We start from the raw sequence: 20,117 nt of genomic DNA on the forward strand, positions 1-20,117 counted from the left end.
ATTGAAAAGCCCCACGATTCTTACGTACAACTCCTGGCAGATACACAGCACACCTGACGTCACAGAGCAAGGTGGCAGGTAGAGAGGGCGGGCATCGGCCTGGGGTTCTGGTTCTGAGGGCAAGACGGGGGGCCTAGTGATTCAGGGGCTCACACTTTATTGTTGAATTCAAAACATAAAAGCAGGAATTGAACACGCAGCAGGAGGAAAAAAAAAAGGGACTCAAATCGCTCCGATGTTGAAATGAACCCAATGTCTCTAGAGCCAGGCAGCCTGGGGCTGGGCTTGGGGAGGCGCCGGCGGCTGCTGCTTGGCTCCTTGTCAGACCCTGTGCCTGGCCGTGCCCTGTTAGTCCACATGGCCGCCTTAGAAGGGGACGCCTCAGCAATCAAAGCCTAAGCCAGGTATTTGCACTGAAAGAAAGCTCCAAGAAAAACACCTGTGATGGCTTAACACTGGTTACTTTGAGGCTATGGCACAGAAGAACTGACCAGTGCCACTGACCACACAAACACCTACTGCTTTCCTTACAGGAGGCTACAAAACTGTGTGAGTCCCTTCCATGCTCTAAGTCTCAGTGTATCACCTACAAAATTAGGAGTCAAATCAGAACATTTCCAAGGCCTCTTTCGCCAGAGTGTGTGTGGTTCCCCTGGGGGAGAGGGGAAAGAGCAATGCATCCTGCCTCATCGGCACAGAGGGCCACCAGGGGGCAGAAGAGAGCAAGCGGGGATTCAGGAACATCCCCACCTTCACCCCCGCTGGGGGTGGACAAAGGGAGAATGAAGAGCTCTCTCTTGAGACCTGTGTGGTGTGAGGCTGACACCGAAGATGCTGCTGCTTCTGCTGCTTCTGCTGCTTCTGGGGCCCAGTACGAGCCTTATTACCTGAGTGGCTTGGGCAGAGTGTGTGTGTGCTGGCAGGAGTGAGGGGTGGCCAGGCCTGGGGTTTTGTTTATGCTGATCCAAGGAGAGGGGTCAAGGGAGACCTCACCAGGCAGGGCAGATGGGGGCTCAGGATCCAGGGAGTCTGACGGGAAGATTTCACAGAGCAGACAGGACTCCGGGGGCGGGAGGAGAAGGGGAGCGGGCGCAGTTGGGAGGCTCCTGCCTGTGGGCAGCTGGGACAGGTCCCCCCGGCCTCCTCACAGCTCTGACCTCTGTCCTGCAGGCTCCGGGCTCGGTGCTCAGGTCTCTCAGCATCCAAGGAGGGTCGTCTGCCCAAGTGGGACCCCCGTGAAGATCGAGTGCCATGCAAGGGACATTCAGAACCCAACCATGTTTTGGTATCAGCAGTTCCCAAAACAGGGCCTCGTACTGATGGCGATTTCAAATATGGGCTTCTCCGCCGCACACGAAAAAGACTTTCCTGAGGAAAGATTTCCCATCAGGCGTCTGGACCAGACTTCCTCAGATCTGACAGTGGCGAGTGCACGTCCTGCAGACAGCGGCCTCTACTTCTGCGCTGCTAGTGACACAGCGCTGGGCACAGATCAGAGTCCCAGGCAAGAACCCGGGGCCCTCTTCCCACCCCCGCGGCTGGGGAGCCCTGGGGAAGGCGGTGTGGAGGGAGGAAACCCACAGCTCCTGTGACGGTGCCACCTGCGTGTGGGGAGAGGGGAGGCAGCCTCAGAGAGAGGATATAAACCCGTACCCCGAAGTCTGTGTTTCTCAAAGGTTGTGCTTTGTATACCAGTCTGTACAGCCTCTTTTTCTTCTGGAATAATCTTTGTTTTTGTGGCCTTGAGCCTGAGCTGCTATAGGACACCCCAGAGATGGTAAAAACAGAGTTGGATAAATTTGTCTGAAATTAAAGAGACAAGCATGGAGCCCAAACATTGCTTTTTAGAACATATTATCTCAACTTTTCGTGATCTCATTGAAGAGTTTTTAAATCTCATCATTCATCAAATGTTGGACACCTAGAGAACCGTGTGTCTTCCTTTGGCTTTGATGTAATGATTTGAGAAAATCATAAGGCAGATGCATGCAAAGGCATTTCAAGTACACAGTACCAAGGATGTCCACCCTCCCCAGAACAGGGTATAAAGCACACTTTTCTGCTGCGTTTCTGTGTCTTGATTTTCTGAAATTCTTACACACACTGCGGTCATTCCCCTCCCTGCCCTGGAGGAGCAGGTGGAGGCAGAAATAGGGCCTGGGTTCCAGAGGGCTGACGGGTGTTGGTGAGGCCCCAGGAGAAGAGCCCCCTGCCCCTTCCTGTCCCAGCTGGAGCTCAGGCCTGAGCAGGGCTGAAGGGGGAGGGTCAGAGCACACGCCATTTAAAGGGCCAGGCAGGGGACTTCAGGAGAAGGTCCTCTGAATACTGAGCTTCTGAGGAGAAAGAAAAGTCAAAAGGGAAGGAAGATGGGTCTTCTGCCCCCTGACTAGTAAAGGAAAAATAGAAGAAATCAGGGAAATTTTAGAGTCCTATAAATCAAAAGAGAATTATGAAATAAGAGGACTCCTACCACCCTACCCTCTTAAAAAGGAAAGTTACTGGAGCGTTTGGACTTTGCTACAACAAGTTGATTAAGCTACATATATTGTAAACATTCTGAAAATGAAAGAAAGGAACATAAAACCCATAGGAATAGACAAGAAACAAACAAACACCTTAACTGCTTCCCCCAAAACAATCATGTGTCAGATGTAAAATATAAGTCTACAATTCAAACAAATACATTCAAGCAAGCAGTGGAACAGAACCAACCTAATCAGAAGTTCAAACATAATGAACAGAAATAGCAAAAACAGGAACAAAAACAATTTTTTAAAAATTGAACTCAGGAAAGAAATGAAAGCAAAAGACAAACTTATCTACGGCACAAAGAATATATTAAAAGATACCCACAGAATACTCAGACGAAGGTTTAGTTTGGGCACGGAAGAAAACCAGGGAAAGAACATATAAGAGACTAAAAGACTAAAAATGGCAAAAGTAGAACCAGCCAGGGAGAATGTTCTTGAATGAAATTGGGCTTTGGCAGGAACGCAATGGACTTGAGCAGAGCAGTATCCGTGCAGCGATGGGACTAAAGACGAATCCCGTGCTCTCCTGTGACCCGCGTGTCCACAGGCCACTGTCCTGGTCACACCTCACCTTCACTAGGAAGGTGCAAGCCAGCGGGCCAATCACAGTGAGACTCTGCTGGGTGCCAGCCCTCTCAGGCCACAGGGAGGCACAAGTGGATGGGGTGCAAATGATTCAGGGTCCTCTGCTCTGTCTCCTCCTCTCCAGGGTCTCCTCCCACCGTCCACTCTAGCCTTCTGGCACCTTCTGCACACACAGCCAGGGGATCCCCAGAGCTGAGTTTTGTTGTTGTTGTTGTTGTTTTTTACTTCATTTGTCTTCCTGCAAGTGCCTGTAGCTACAGGGGACCCCTTCCCACTATGGGCAACCAGGCGCTCTGCTGTGTGGCCCTTAGTCTCCTGGGAGCAGGTGAGTCCTGGGTTCAGGGGCAAACTCTTGTTCAGAAGGTGCTATACTCCAGATCTAACTAAGACTTTCCCCTGTAACAGCAGTAGAGGCACCCTCTTGGGCATTGCATCCAGAATCTTCCTCTTTCTTCCATAGGCACAGTGGGTGGCGGAATCACTCAGACCCCAAAATACCTGTTCAGACAGGAAGGAAGAGAAGCGACCCTGGAATGTGAACAGGACTTTGACCATAACTCCATGTACTGGTACCGACAGGATCCGGGACAAGGGCCGCGACTGGTCTACCTCTCGTATAGTGAAAAGGATGTGCAGAAGGGAGAGCTGGCAGAAGGCTACCGGGCCTCTCGGGAGAAGAAGGCATCCTTTCCTCTCACCGTGACATCGACCCAGAAGAACCAGACAGCTCTGTACCTCTGTGCCAGCAGCTTAAACACAGTGAAGTGCAGCCACCTCCTCTCTGCACATAAACGGGTCCCCAGCCCTGCTTGCCCACCAGGTGGCAGCGCTTTTTTGCTCTCAGCCCCCAGCCTTGCCTGCTCTCTTCCACCTCAACGAGACACCCAGCAGCCGCTGCCCTCGCCATGCCGTGGGGAATGGCGCCACACATCAGCGATCTATCTATCCTTTTCTATTTATCTATCTATGTACCATCTATATATATATGTGTGTGTGTGTGTGTGTGTGTGTGTGTGTGTGTATGCGTGTATATATATATATCGTAAGAGAGAGAGGGAGAGAAAGAGAGAGACAGAGAAACGGATTAATTTACAATTCACCCTTTTCTATTTTATCATACATTGGAAATATAAATAAACGAAAGTAGTTCCTTCTTTCAAGAAAATAATCAAGTTAATGGAGAGAGCAATGTGTAGAGGAGAAACACTATAACCAAATGGCATGACTGGGCTCTTCAAGCAGAGACGTGAGACGAAGATAAGAAGGAGCCGGGCCGGTTCTGTCTGGTGACACCAGGAAGGGCTTGGAAGAGGAGGCAACGTGTGGGGTGAAACTCGAGTGATATGTAGGGTTTGCAAGATGGACAAGCCTGGCAGTGACACAGGCCTTGGGATGGTACAACGTGGGGACAGAGGCGATCACCACCACCCCTAGAACATGGCAATGGGGGAAGATGGCAAGAATGGGAGAAGCGAAGTTGTTGGACACCACTGAGTTTCTGGTTCTACTGCTCCTCTTTCGGTATCTGCAGAGAAGCCCCACTAGACTCCCGTACATGCACATCTGGCCCTGAGAAGGCAGAGTCGGCTCCAGGGAAACCTGTGCCTGACTAGTCAGCAGAGAGGTGGTCAGGATTATTTTGCAAGGGTCTTTATTGTTCCCTGTGTATTTCATCCTTTTCTGGTCTGCCACCTGTATATCGGATTAAAAGGCAAGCGGTGTTAATTCTCGAAACAGCATTTGTTCACAAATTTTTGTTTGATCACATACTTCTGAATCTAGAAATGAATGGCAAGCTACAGTATTCAGGCTAAACCTCCCACTTCATGCAATTAAACATACTAGATTGGATATATTTTAAAACCCTCTTGGAAAATTTCCACACCCCAGTCTGTTCTGCGTTGCCTTGTGTTTCCTGGGACCTGCAATTTCTGGAAAAATGTAGGGAGACCCTGACCATACCATACAAACTTTGTTCCACAATTTATCTTGAATTCTTCCTGATTTCTATGTTACCCTGGCTTTCCTCTCCCGCATGTTCTGTGCACGTTGGACTCACATGGAGACCAACGTGCGGAGCTACAGAGGTGGGAACCAGACAGCAGCCCCTGAATAGGGTTTGTACCTGGGAGTGGGGTCCGACGGGCGCCCCAGCTGTCATTGCAGCTACTGTCCTCTAAAAACAGTTGACAAACAAACAACCCAAAATATTTTAAATGGGATGGATCTAAAGTGATGTACTTTGTCCCAGCCATGTTCACAGACACCTCCAGATCAGCAGTTTCTGGAGCCACCTGGTGTAATCACGGACTTTTGCGGCTGTGGGGACACAGACCCAAGCTCCCAGCTCCCGAGTGCAGGTCAAACTCAGGCGGCAATGGGCTGCGGTGAGGCTGTCTGTCCAGTGAGAGAGACGAGATAAACAGAGAGCAGTGAGAGACAGTCTTGTTTTACTTTGCCTTCTTGAGCGTAACTAGCAGGGTCCAGATCCCTCCTGACGGTAAAGAAATTTATAAAACAAAGCATATGGACCTTACCTGATGTTAAAATTTCCACTGGAAAACTCTTACCTGTGCACTTAAGATTTGCATAGTCTCGTATATGTATTTTACTTTGTTTTTTTTTGTGTATGTATTTTAACCGTTTGCTTTCTCCTGATATTGCAAAGAACTCTTTAGCTGTGAGTTTGCTAATAGCCCCTATTTCTATGAGCAAGAGAGTTGTTGTAGGAAATGAAAGTCAAAAAAGTAAAAATATCACTAATAAACAACCATGACTGGTGTGGCTCAGTGGATTGAGGGCCTGTCTGTGAACCAGAGACGCAGTGTTGACTCCCATGCAGAGCACATGCCTGGGTTGCAGGCCGGATCCCCAGCAGGGGGCGCACAAGAGACAACCACACACTGATGTTTCTCTCCCTCTCATTCCTCCTCCCTTCTCCTCAGTCTAAAATAAATAAATAAAATCTTAAAGAAATAAAAATAAATACCACTAAATAGTTCCATAACAAGTTTGAGAAGCCATTACATCTATTAGTAACTAGGAACAACAGTATATAGAAAAATATAATCAAAGAAGAATAATATTTCCTAGGTACAAGAATCATAATCTCTGAATTTAAAAATTACTGGAAGTAATTGGGAGTAAATGAGACAAGTCAGAAAGCCAGCTTGTTAATAGTATACTACAATGAGGAATATTCCAGAATTCCGAGGAAATAGAAAACATACCATCCTAGCAGCTTATTCACGATGACCTCAAGCAGGAAAACACTCAAATGTCTATCAATAATGCAAGAGATCAATAGTGTTATATGTATACAATAGGATAAAATATAACAACAATTTAAATAGTATTTGCAAAATCATAGGTGGATGAATCTCATACAGATACTGTTGAACCAAAGAGGCCGACACACTGGATGAGGCTAAGCAAGCGTGCGCTGTCTACCAGGCCTGAGAGGACCGAGTGCTGTGTCGGGCTTAGCCCCCGGGTGACCCACGCTGTGGCCGCACCAGCCCCTGGAGGTCGCATTGTGACTCCTCAACACCCTCGGCAATTATCGAAAGACCCACGATTCTTACGTACAACTCCTGGCAGATACACAGCACACCTGATGTCACAGAGCAAGGTGGCAGGTAGAGAGAGCGGGCACCGGCCTGGGGTTCTGGTTCTGGGGGCGAGACGGGGGCCTAGTGATTCAGGGGCTCACACTTTATTGTTGAATTCAAAACATAAAAGCAGGAATTGAACGCGTAGCAGGAGGAAAACAAGAGGGGCTCAAATCGCTCCGATGTTGAAATGAACCCGAGGTCTCTAGAGCCAGGCAGCCTGGGGCTGGGCTTGGGGAGGCGCAGGCGGCTGCTGCCTGGCTCCTTCTCAGACCCTGTGCCTGGCCGTGCCCTGTTAGTCCACATGGCCGCCTTAGAAGGGGACGCCTCAGCAATCAAGCCTAAGCCAGGTATTTGCACTGAAAAAAAGCCCCGAAAAAAACAAACAGAAAAAACACCTGTGATGGCTTAACACTGGTTATGACGCAGACCTACTGACCAATGCCACTGACTACACAAACACCTACTGCTTTCCTTACAGGAGGCTACAAAACTTGTGTGAGTCCCTTCCATGCTCTAAGTCTCAGTGTATCACCTACAAAATTAGGAGTCAAATCAGAACATTTCCAGGGCCTCTTTCGCCAGAGTGTGTGTGGTTCCCCTGGGGGAGAGGGGAAAGAGCAATGCATCCTGCCTCATCGGCACAGAGGGCCACCAGGGGGGCAGAAGAGAGCAAGCGGGGATTCAGGAACATCCCCACCTTCACCCCCGCTGGGGGTGGACAAAGGGAGAATGAAGAGCTCTCTCTTGAGACCTGTGTGGTGTGAGGCTGACACCAGAAGATGCTGCTGCTTCTGCTGCTTCTGGGGCCCAGTACGAGCCTTATTACCTGAGTGGCTTGGGCAGAGTGTGTGTGTGCTGGCAGGAGTGAGAGGTGGCCAGGGCTGGGGGGGTTTTTATGCTGATCCAAGGAGAGGGGTCAAGGGAGACCTCACCAGGCAGGGCAGATGGGGGCTCAGGATCCAGGGAGTCTGACGGGAAGATTTCACAGAGCACACAGGACTCTGGGGGCGGGAGGAGAAGGGCAGCGGGCGCGGCTGGGAGGCTCCTGCCTGTGGGCAGCTGGGACAGGTCCCCCCGGCCTCCTCACAGCTCTGACCTCTGTCCTGCAGGCTCCGGGCTCGGTGCTCACATCTCTCAGCATCCAAGGAGGGTTGTCTGCCCAAGTGGGACCCCCGTGAAGATCGAGTGCCATGCAGTGGACTTTCAGGCCTCCACTGTGTTTTGGTATCAGCAGTTCCCAATACAGGGCCTCGTACCCATGGCGACTTCAAATGTGGGCTCCCCCGCCACACACGAAACGGACTTTCCACAGGACAGGTTTCCCATCACCCGTCCAAACTTCACATTCTCAGCTCTGACAGTGGTGAGTGCGCGTCCTACAGACAGCGGCCTCTACTTCTGTGCTGCTTGGGACACAGCGCTGGGCACAGATTAGAGTCCTAGGCAAGAACCTGGGGCCCTCTTCCCACCCCCCTGGCTGTGTGGAGGGAGGAAACCCACAGCTCCTGTGACGGAGCCACCTGTGTGTGGGGAGAGGGGAGGCAGCCTCAGAGAGAGGATATAAACCTGTACCCCGAGATCTGTGTTTCTCAAAGGTTGTGCTTTCTCTACCAGGCTGTACAGCCTCTTCTTCTCTCTGGACTGATCCTGGTTTTGTGTCCTTGTGCTGAGCAGCTATTAGACACCCTAGAGATGGTAAAAATAGAGTTGGATAAATTAGTCTGATATTTAGGAGACAGGTGTGACCCCAAAGATTGCTCATTAGAAACACATCATCGAAATTTTTTGTGTCGTCATTGAAGTTTTTTAAATCTCATCACTCCACAAATGTGGGGCACTTAGAGAACAGTGTTTCTCCCACTGTTCTTTAATGAAACAATTTCAGAAAATCAAAAGGCAGATGCAAGCAAAAGCACCTCAAGTACCCAGTACCAAGGACGTGCACCCTCCCTGGGACGGGGTCTAAAGCAGGCTTCTCTGCCACCCTTCTGCCTCTTGATTTTCTCAAATTCTTGCACACACTGTGGTCGTTCCCCTCCCTGCTCTGGAGGAGCAGGTGGAGACAGAAATGCTGCCAGAGGAAAGAGAGGGCTGGAGGTGGGGGCGGTTGGTAAGACCCAAGGAGAAGAGTCCCCCTTCCTGTCCCCACAGGAGGCAGACCTGAGCAGAACTGGAGGGGAGGGTCAAAGAACCCTCAAATTAAAGGACCAGGCACTACGCTTACAGAGACGGTCCTCTGAATACTGAGCATCTGAAGGAGAAAATAAAATTCAAACGGGAAAGTGAAAGGTTTTCTCGCCCCTGGGTCGGAAGGGAAAAAGAACAAATAGGAGAAATTTTAGAGTCCTGCAATACAAACTAGAATTATGAAATAAGAGGACTCCTACAAAGAACACTTACTGGAGCATTTGGACTCTGCAGAACAACAGGATTAAACTGTGTATATTGTAAACAGAATATAAATTAACAAAAGGAACGAAGAAAAATCCACAGGACAGAGGGATAAAAGCACCTTCTTCTGCCTTTCCTGCTAAAAAGATCATATGCCAAAAGTACTATTTAGGTCTATTCTTCAAAGTAATATACTCTAGCAACCAGTTGAGGCCAATCAACCTAAACCAGAAGGTCAATAATTATGAACAGAAATGTCAAACACAGAGAGAAACAAAAGTTTTTTTTGATGGAACTCAGGGAAAAACTGAAAGCAAAACACAATCTAATAAATGAAGAATACATTAGAGACACCCACAGAATGCTCAGGGAGAAGTTTCGTTCCAGCACTGAAGAAAAACAGGGAAAGAATATCTAAGAAACTAAAAATTGTAAAAGTAGAACGAGCCAGGGAGAATGTTCTTGAATGAAATGGGATTTGGTGTGAAGGGAGAATGGCTTTGAGCAGATGGATTTGGGCAGAGCAGCATCCGTGCAGCGATGGGACTAAAGACGAATCCCGTGCTCTCCTGTGACCCGCGTGTCCACAGGCCGCTCTCCTGGTGACACCGCACCTTCACTAGGAAGGTGCAAGCCAGCGGGCCAATCACAGTGAGACTCTGCTGGGTGCCAGCCCTCTCAGGCCACAGGGAGGAACAAGGGGACGGGGCGCAAGTAACCCGGGTCTCCTCTGCTCTGTCTCCACATCTGCAAACTTAGGGAGCCCGCCTGGAATATCTCCAGGGTCTCTTCCCACCGTCCACTCTAGCCTTCTGGCACCTTCTGCACACACAGCCAGGGGATCCCCAGAGCTGAGTTTCTTGCCTCATTTGTCTTCCTGCAAGTGCCTGTAGCTACAAGGGGACCCCTTCCCACTATGGGCAACCAGGTGCTCTGCTGCGTGGCCCTTTGTGTCCTGGGAGCAGGTGAGTCCTGGGTTCAGGGGGCAAATTCATGCCCAGAAGTTGCCAAGCCCCAGATCTAACTAAGCCTTTTTCCCCGTAACTGCAGCAAAGGCACCCTCTTGGGCTGTGTTTCCAGAAGCTTCCTTTTTCTCCCATAGGCACAGTGGGTGGTAGAATCATCCAGACCCCAAAATACCTGTTCAGAGAGGAAGGACGAGGTGTGACGCTGGAATGTGAACAGGACTTTGATCATGACTCCCTGTACTGGTACCGACAGGACCCAGGGCAAGGGCTGCGACTGATCTACTTCTCATATGGTGAAAGGGATGTGCAGAATGGAGACCTGGCAGAAGGCTACCGGGCCTCTCGGGAGAAGAAGGCATCCTTTCCTCTCACCGTGACATCGACCCAGAAGAACCAGACAGCTCTGTACCTCTGTGCCAGCAGCTTAGACACAGTGGAGCACAGCCACCTCCTCTCTGCACGTAAATGGGTCCCCAGGCACTGCTTGCCCACCAGGTGGTAGGACTTCTTTCTGCTCAGTACCCAGACTTGCCTGTTTTCTTCTACCTCAACCAGCCACGCCAAGCAGCTGCTGCCCTCGCCATGCCGTGGGGAATGGCAGTTTTCAGGGATCTGCTCCCTATCTCTGTACTTATCTATCTTCATGAGATAGAAAGAGAGAGAGGTTGATTTTACATATCAACTTTTTTTTCTATTTTACCAAACACTGCAAGACAAAAATGAATAGAAAATGGTTCCTTCTTTCAGGAAAATAATGCAGTCTAGTGAGGAGACAAATGTGTAAAAGACAAATAGTATAACCAAATGTCACGTAAGGTGTGCTGCCATCAGAGAAGGGAGCTGAGGATTGGAAGGAGCAGGGCCGATTCTGTCAGGTGACACCAGGAAGGGCTTGGAAGAGGAGGCAACGATTGTGGGATGAAACTGGAATGACGAGAGGGTTTCACCAGAAGGACAAGCCCGGGCAGAGTGACACAGGCTTTGGGACAAATGGCCGGACAGGGAGATGGAACAACGTGGGGACAGAGACGATCGCCACCGCCCCCAGAACACGGCCACGGGGGAAGGTGGCAAGAATGGGAGAAGCAAAGTTGTTGACCACAACGGAGTTTCTGGTTCTAGAGGCTCCCCCGTGGGTATCTGCAGAGAAACGCCCACTAGACTCCTGTAAGCGCTCACTCGGCCCTGAGAAGCCAGAGTCGGCTCCAGGGAAACCTGTGCCTGACGAGTCAGCAGAGAGGTGGTCAGGATTATTTTGCAGAGTCTTCATGTTCTCTGTGTACTTTCTCCTTTTCTGTTCTGCCACCTGTATATCAGGTTAAAAGGCAGGTGGTGTTAAATCTTAAAACTGCATTTGTTTACAAATTTTTGTTTGATCACATAATTCTTTCCTGGAAATGAATGGCAGGCTGTATTATTCAGACTAACGCTCCCAGTACATACAACTAAACATACCGGATTGGATATATTTTAAAGTCTTCTTGCAAATGTTTCAGACCACTGTCTGCTCTGTGTGGCCTCGTGTTTCCTGGCCCCAGGAATTTCTAGAAAAATGTAGAGTCCCTGACCATAACACACAAGCCATGGCTCCACGCATTTATCTTGATTTCTTCCTGAATTCTGTGTCCGCTTTTGCTTTCCTCTCCCACACATTCGGTGCACGTTGGACCCACACGGAGACCAACGTGCGGAGCTACAGAGGTGGGAACCAGACAGCAGCCCCTGAATGGGGTTTGTACCTGGGAGAGGGGTCCGACGGGCGCCCCAGCTGTCATTGCAGCCACTGTCCTCTAACAATAGCTAACGAACCAAGGAACAAACAAAAACTTTGAGAATGGCATGGATCTATATCCCTTTACTTTCTCTGTCCCGGCCATATTCACAAACACCTCCAGATCAGTGCTTTCTGGAGCCAGCTGGTGTAGTCAGGGACTTTTGTGGCTGTGGGGACACAGACACAAGCTCCCTGCTCCCCATGTGCAGGTCTTGCTCAGGTTGCTACGCTCTGGGGTGAGGCCGTCTGTCCAGTGAGAGAGAGGAGATTAAGGAGACGACTGCAAGAGACAGCCTTGTTGGGTTTTGTTTTGTTTTGTTTTTTTGTCCTCTTGGGCAAAACTAGCAGGGTCCAGATCTCTCCGGACAGTAAAGACATTTACAAAACAAAGCATATGGACCTTACGTGATGTTAATATTTGCATTGTAAAACTCTTCCTTGTGCATTTATGATTTGTACAGTCTATTAATATATTTAAACTGTTTGCTTTTTCCTGATACTGAAAAGAACTCTTTAGCTGTAAAGTATGCTAATAGCCCCTGTTCCAATAACCAAGAGAGTTGTAGGAAATCAAAGTCAAAAAAATTTAAACTATCACTTTTTGTTTCCATAACAAGCTTTGAGAAACCATCGCATTCATTATTAACTAGGAAAAACAATTTATAGAAAAATACAATCAAAGAAGGAGAATACGTCCTAGGTTCAAGAAACATAATTTCTCAATTTAAAAATATACTGGAAATAACTAGTAGTAAATGAGACATGTCAGAAAGCCAACTGGTTAATTGTATACTGACTCAAGGAACATTCCAGAATTCCAAGGAAATGGAAAAGAACATGAGAAGAACATACCATCCCAGAAGCTTATTCATGATGACCTCAAATGGGGTAACACTCAAATGTCCATCAATAATGCAATAGATCAATAGTGTAATATGTGTAAAATAGAAGAAAATAGTACGAGCTTTAATATTATTTGCAAAATCATAGGTGGGTGAATCTCATAAAAACTGTTGAACCATAGAAGCCGACACACTGTATGAGGCTAAGCAAACGTGCGCTGTCTACCAGGCCTGAGAGGACCGAGTGCTGTGTGCGGGCTCAGCCCCCAGGTGTCCACGCTGTGGCCGCACCAGCGGCTGAGGTTTGCACTGTGACTCCCAGGCACCCTGACATTACCACGAGGACACTTTGAAAAGCCCCACGATTCTTACATACAAGTCCTGGCAGATACACAGCACACCTAACGTCACAGAGCAAGGTGGCAGTTAGAGAGAGCGGGCACTGGCCTGGGGTTCTGCTTTTTGGGGCTGAGAGGGGGGTTCCTAGTGATTCAGGAGCTCACGTTTTGTGGTTATAGTGCAGGAGCAGGAAAACTAGGGAAGTCAAATCAGTCTATAATTGAAATCAACTCAAGATCTCTAGAGCAAGGGGCGGGGGGCGGGCGCAGGCAGCTGCTGCCTGGCTCTTTCTCTAGTCCCCGTGACTGGCCGTGCCCTGTTATGCCACTGGGCCATCTTTGAACGGATGATCTGCAAGCGAAGTATGAGCCAGGATTGTCCACTACAAAAACAAACAAACAAACAAGCAAAAAACCTGTCTTGGCTTTACACTGGCTGCCATTACCTTGAGGCTAAGAAAATGAAGAAGTGACCATAATGCCATTTACTACACAAACATACACTGCTTTCCTAATGTGAGTTGAAAAAATCGATTAAATCCTTTCAATGCTCTAGGTTCAGTGCATGGTGTATATAGTTAGGTGTCCAATCAGACATTGCCAAGGCTTCTTCCACCAGGTGTGTGGTATTCTGAGTTGGGGGAGGAAGACCAGTGCCTGTTGCCTCATCGGCACAGATCACCACCAGGAGGCAGAAGGGAGCACACTTGGGATTCTGGAAGAGCTCCTCCACGCCTGTCATCCCCGCTGGGGGTGGACAAAGGGAGAATGAAGAGCTCTCTCTTGAGACCTGTGTGGTGTGAGGCTGACACCGAAGATGCTGCTGCTTCTGCTGCTTCTGGCGCCCAGTACGAGCCTTATTACCTGAGTGGCTTGGGCAGAGTGTGTGTGTGCTGGCAGGAGTGAGGGGTGGCCAGGCCTGGGGGGTTTTTTTATTCTGATCCAAGGAGAGGGGTCAAGGGAGACCTCACCAGGCAGGGCAGATGGGGGCTCAGGATCCAGGGAATCTGACGGGAAGATTTCACAGAGCAAACAGGACTCCGGGGGCGGGAGGAGAAGGGCAGCGGGCGCGGCTGGGAGGCTCCTGCGTGTGGGCAGCTGGGACAGGTCCCCCCGGCCTCCTCACAGCTCTGACCTCTGTCCTGCAGGCTCCGGGCTCGGTGCTCAGGTCTCTCAGCATCCAAGGAGGGTCGTCTGCCCAAGTGGGACCCCCGTGAAGATCGAGTGCCGTGCAGTGGACTTTCAGGCCACAACTGTGTTTTGGTACAAGCAGTTCCGAAAACAAGGCCTCCTACCCATGGCGACTTCAAATGTGGGCTCCTCCGCCACACACGAAACGGACTTTCCACAGGACAGGTTTCCCATCAGCCATCCGAACCTCACATTCTCAGCTCTGACGGTGGCGAGTGCGCGTCCTGCAGACAGCGGCCTCTACTTCTGCGCTGCTAGTGACACAGCGCTGGGCACAGATCAGAGTCCCAGGCAAGAACCCGGGGCCCTCTTCCCACCCCCGCGGCTGGGGAGCCCTGGGGAAGGCGGTGTGGAGGGAGGAAACCCACAGCTCCTGTGACGGTGCCACCTGCGTGTGGGGAGAGGGGAGGCAGCCTCAGAGAGAGGATATAAACCTGTACCCCGAGGTCTGTGTTTCTCAAAGGTTGCGCATTCTGTACCAGGCTGTACAGCCTCTTCTTCTCTCTGGACTGATCCTGGTTTTGTGTCCTTGTGCCTGAGCTGCTATAGGACACCCCAGAGATGATAACAACAGAGATGGATAATGAAGCGTGGGGGATGGAGCGCATCGCGGGAGCGCGGTGCTCCACAGTCTGAGGGTCCCCTTCCGGGCCGGGCCGCGGAGATGGGAGCCGGGGCTCTGAATCCCGCAGAGCCCGTCCTGGGGAGGCAGGGGTGAGGGGAATAAACAAGCGTTGTGGCAAACACTTCTCTGTTTGCCAGGAGAGGGGACATGGTACTTCTCCCTAGTAGGGATGGCCCGGAGTCCCTTTGTTCAAAGGCTGTTATTGAAAGGGTTATTAGTGCGGCCAGGTAACAGCTTATCTTATTAGATCCTTACTATAATGTTCACAAACAATGGGTGATGTTTTGAAGAAAACAAATGGCAGGAACACAGGATTTACGTAGGGGACTGGTAAACAGGAGAGAGGACTAAACTGAGAGTGTAGTAAACATGAGAGCGCCTAAGGGTGTAGGGTTAGGGTCTGTGAATAAAGTAAATGTCCTTCCCAGCAGAGCTGGCTAGAGCTTGGGAAGGAAGGACAAAGCACCCTTTAAAGAGTTTACTTTTAGGCCTGATTTCCCTGGGAACCGGCAGATCAGATCTGAGTATGACCCTGGGTTTTCGAGCCTGAGCCAGGTTGGGAAGGGGGCGGGGGGAAGGGAGCTGCCAAGAGCCAAGGAGACTTCTTTCAGATAGAATGAGGACTCCGGCCATGTCCAAGCCGAGCTGAGGGGTGCGGGCCTTTTGGCCCTTTGGCCCTTTCTCCATGTCCCCCAATTTCTTGTCTGCCTCCCATACTGATCGATGTCAGCCCTAGGTGGTTATCTCTGCATGGGATAACTCACCCGTCAACAACAAGCCACCCCCGTCACAGGGCAAAGCAGAGAAGCAGGATCTACGCCCCTGCCAGAGGGGACAGGTTATATCTCCTCAGGGGCCTGTTTTCCCAAGGCCTCTTTGATTATTTCCAGCCTTGGGGCCCTCCTGCCCATCCTGCAGGGTTACAGTTCCTGAAACCAGACAGGGCATTTCCCAACAGGATAAATTTGTCTGAAATTTAGGAGACAGGTCTGGCCCCCAAATATGGCTCATGGAAAACGTACATCTCTACTCTGTGTTATCCCTTGAATAGTTTTTTAAATCTCATCACTGAACAAATGTTGGGCACCTAGACAACAGTGTGTCTTCTCATTTGCTTTGATGAGACAATTTCAGAAAATCAAAAGGCAGATGCATGCAAAGGCACCTCAAGTTCCTAGTACCAAGGATGTTCGCCCTCCCCAGGACAGAGTAGAAACCCAGCTTCTTGGCTGGGTTTCCGCCTCTTCCTTTTCTGAAATTCTTGCACACACTGCGGTCATTCCCCTCCCTGCCCTGGAAGAGCAGGTGGAGGCAGAAACAGGGCCAGGGACCAAAGGGCTGAAGGGGGTTGGAGGGACCCCAGGAGAAGAGCCCCCACCCCCTTCCTGTCCCAGCTGGAGTCAGGCCTGAGCAGGGCTGAAGGGGGAGGTCAGAGCACACGCCATGTAAAGGGCCAGGCAGGGGACTTCAGGAGAAGGTCCTCTGAATGCTGAGCTTCTGAGGGGGAAGAAAAGGCAAAGGGAAGGAAGGAAAGTCCTCTGGCCAGTAAGTAGTGAAGGAAAAAGAAAAAAAGAAGAAATGGGGGGAAGTATAGAGTCCTGCACAACAAAAGAGAATTATGAAATAACAGGACTCATACCAAAAACACTGACAGAAGCATTTGGACTCTGAAGAACAATGGGATTAAGCTGTGTATATCGTAAGCAGTATGAAAATGAAGGAATGAAAAATTCACAGGATACAGGGGAAAAACACCTTCCACTGTCTTCCCACTAAAAACCATCATGTCAAAAGCAAAATTTCGATCTATGCTTCAATCAAATAAATTCAAGCAATCAGTTGAAGAGAACCCACCTAAACTAGAAGTTCAAAAATTATGAACTGAAATGGCAAAAACATGGAGAAACAAAAAAAGTTTTTTGATTGAACTCAGGAAAGAAATGAAAGCCAAAGACAAACTTCTCTAAGAAATGAAGAATATATTAAAAGATACCCACAGACAATCAGATGAAAGTCTAGTGCAGGCACTGAAGAAAAGCAGGGAAAGATCTAAAACACTAAAGTTGGCAAAAATAAAACCAGCCAGGGAGAAGTACCTTGTATGGAAAAGGGCCACGGAGTGAACGCAGGATGGATTTGGGCAGAGCAGCATCTGTGCAGCGATGGGATTAAAGACGAATCCCGTGCTCTCCTGTGACCCGTGTGTCCACAGGCCGCTCTCCTGGTCACACCGCACCTTCACTAGGAAGGTGCAAGCCAGCGGGCCAATCACAGTGAGACTCTGCTGGGTGCCAGCCCTCTCAGGCCACAGGGAGGCACAAGGGGACGGGGCGCAAGTAACCCAGGTCTCCTCTGCTCTGTCTCCACATCCGCAAACTTAGGGAGCCCGCCTGGAATATCTCCAGGGTCTCTTCCCACCGTCCACTCTAGCCTTCTGGCACCTTCTGCACACACAGCCAGGGGATCCCCAGAGCTGAGTTTCTTGCCTCATTTGTCTTCCTGCAAGTGCCTGTAGCTACAAGGGGACCCCTTCCCACTATGGGCAACCAGGTGCTCTGCTGCGTGGCCCTTTGTGTCCTGGGAGCAGGTGAGTCCTGGGTTCAGGGGGCAAACTCCTGTCTGGAAGGCGCCAAGCTCTAGATCTAACTAAGGCTTTTTCCTGTAACAGCTGTATAAGTACTGTCTTGGGCTGTGTTTCCAGAAGCTTCCTGTTTCTTCCATAGGCACAGTGGGTGGTGGAATCACTCAGACCCCAAAATACCTGTTCAGAGAGGAAGGACGAGCTGTGACGCTGGAATGTGAACAGGACTCTGGTCATGACTACATGTACTGGTACCGACAGGATCCGGGACAAGGGCTGCGACTGGTCTACATCTCCTATGGTCAAGACAATGTTGAGAATGGAGAGCTGGCAGAAGGCTACCGGGCCTCTCGGGAGAAGAAGGCATCCTTTCCTCTCACCGTGACATCGACGCAGAAGAACCAGACATCTCTGTACCTCTGTGCCAGCAGCTTAGACACAGTGGAGCACACCCACCTCCTCTCCGCACATAAATGGTCCCCACTGGCTGCTTGCCCACCAGGTGGCAGGGCTTTTTTGCTCTCAGCCCGCAGCCTTGCCTGCTCTCTGCCACCTCAGCCAGGCACCCAGCAGCCGCTGCCCTCGCCATGCCATGGGGAATGCACAGGACTTCAGGGATCTGATCCCTATCAATCTATTTATCTATCTATCTACCATCTGTCTAACTGTATAATGGAGAAAGGGCTGGGGGTGATTTTACAAATCAACTTTTTTTTTCTTTGAAACCAAACACTGCAAAACACACACACACACAAAATGAACAGAAAATGGTCCCTTCCTTCAGGAAAATAATAAAGCCTAGTGGGGAGAGAAATGTGCAGGAGACAAATACTATAACCGAATGTCATGTAATGTGTGCTCCAACCAGAGGTGTCAGCGAGGGACAGTAAGCAGCAGGGCCAATTATGTTTGGTGGCACCCGGTGGGCTTTAAAAAGGGGGCAACATGTATGAGATGAAACTAACATTATCAGAAGGGTTTCACCAGAAGGACAAGCCCGGGCAGAGGGACACAGGCTTTGGGACAAATGGCCGGACAGGGAGAGGGAACAACCTGGGGACAGAGACGATCGCCACCGCCCCCAGAACACGGCCACGGGGGAAGATGGCAAGAATGGGAGAAGCAAAGTTATTGAACACAACGGAGTTTCTGGTTCTAGAGGCTCCCCCGTGGGTATCTGCATAGAAACGCCCACTAGACTCCTGTAAGCGCTCACTCGGCCCTGAGAAGCCAGAGTCGGCTCCAGGGAAACCTGTGCCTGACGAGTCAGCAGAGAGGTGGTCAGGATTATTTTGCAAAGAGTCTTCATGTTCTCTGTGTACTTTCTGCTTTTCTGGTCTGGAACTGTATATTGGATGAAAAGGCAGGCGGTATGAAATCTTACATTGTTTACAAAACAAAGCATATGGACCCCACTTGATTTTAAAATTTCCACTGTGAAACTCTTACCTGTGCACTTAAAATTTGTACAGTCTATTATGTGTATTTTAAGCATTTGCTTTCTCCTGATACTGAAAAGAACTCTTGAGCTGAGAAGTTTCTAATAGCCCCCATTCCCATGAGCAAGAGATTTGTGGTTGGAAATGAAAGTCAAAAATGTTAAAATATCACTAAATATAATAATATTTATAAATATAAATAGCCTTAACTGGTGTGGTTCCGTGGATTGAGCACTGGTCTGTGAACCAAAGGGTCACTAATTCCAATGCCATTCAGGGCACATGCCTGGGTTGCAGGCCAGGTTAAGGTCCAGCGGGGGCGCGGGAAAGGTAAGCACACATTGATGTTTCCTCCCTGTCTTTCCTCCTCCCTTCCCTTCAGTCTAAAACAAATAAATAAAATATTAAAACCTTAAATATCACTAAAGGTTTCCAACACAAGTTTGGACAATCCTTTATATTTATTATTAACTAGGAAAAATGATGTATAGAAAACTATAATCAAAGAACGATACTATTTCCTAGGTACAAGGTTTGTAATTTCTGAGTTTATAAATATACTGGGAGTAATGAGCATTAAATGAGACAAGTCAGAAGCCAGCTTGTTCACTGTATACTAACTCAAGGAATATTCCAGAATTCCAAGGAAATAGAAAAGGACATGAGGAGAATATACCATGTCAGCAGTTTATTCACAATACCTCAAACTGGAAAACACTCAAACATCCATCAATAACGCAATAGATCAATAGCGTTGTATGTATACAATAGAATAAACTATAGCAAAAGCTCTAATATTATTTGCAGAATCATAGGTGGATGAATCTCATACAGATACTGTTGAACCAAAGAGGCCGACACACTGGATGAGGCTAAGCAAGCGTGCGCTGTCCACCAGGCCTGAGAGGACCGAGTGCTGTGTGCGGGCTCAGCCCCCGGGTGACCAACGCTGTGGCCGCACCAGCCCCTGGAGGTCGCATTGTGACTCCTCAACACCCTCGGCAATTATCGAAAGACCCACGATTCTTACGTACAACTCCTGGCAGATACACAGCACACCTGATGTCACAGAGCAAGGTGGCAGGTAGAGAGAGCGGGCACCGGCCTTGGGTTCCTGGTTTTGGGGGCAAGATGGGGAGCCTAGTGATTCAGGGGCTCACACTTTATTGTTGAATTCAAAACATAAAAGCAGGAATTGAACGCGTAGCAGGAGCAAAACAAGAGGGGCTCAAATCGCT

General features: G+C 49.4%; 1 gene segment (V, D, J or C); it reads left to right on the forward strand.

Annotated features, from left to right (window-relative positions):
* Nucleotides 1-20,117, forward strand: part of LOC129063361 (T cell receptor beta constant 1-like) — a 117,753-nt gene that overhangs the window by 21,748 nt on the left and 75,888 nt on the right. The window contains 1 exon segment of the C gene segment in view: nucleotides 4,427-4,436. Within this exon segment, the coding sequence occupies nucleotides 4,427-4,436 (10 nt within the window).

The sequence above is a fragment of the Pteronotus mesoamericanus genome, unplaced genomic scaffold, assembly GCF_021234165.1.
Source record: "Pteronotus mesoamericanus isolate MK-2021 breed Mesoamerican mustached bat unplaced genomic scaffold, CSHL_Meso_final scaffold_85, whole genome shotgun sequence".
NCBI classification, from domain to species: domain Eukaryota; kingdom Metazoa; phylum Chordata; class Mammalia; order Chiroptera; family Mormoopidae; genus Pteronotus; species Pteronotus mesoamericanus.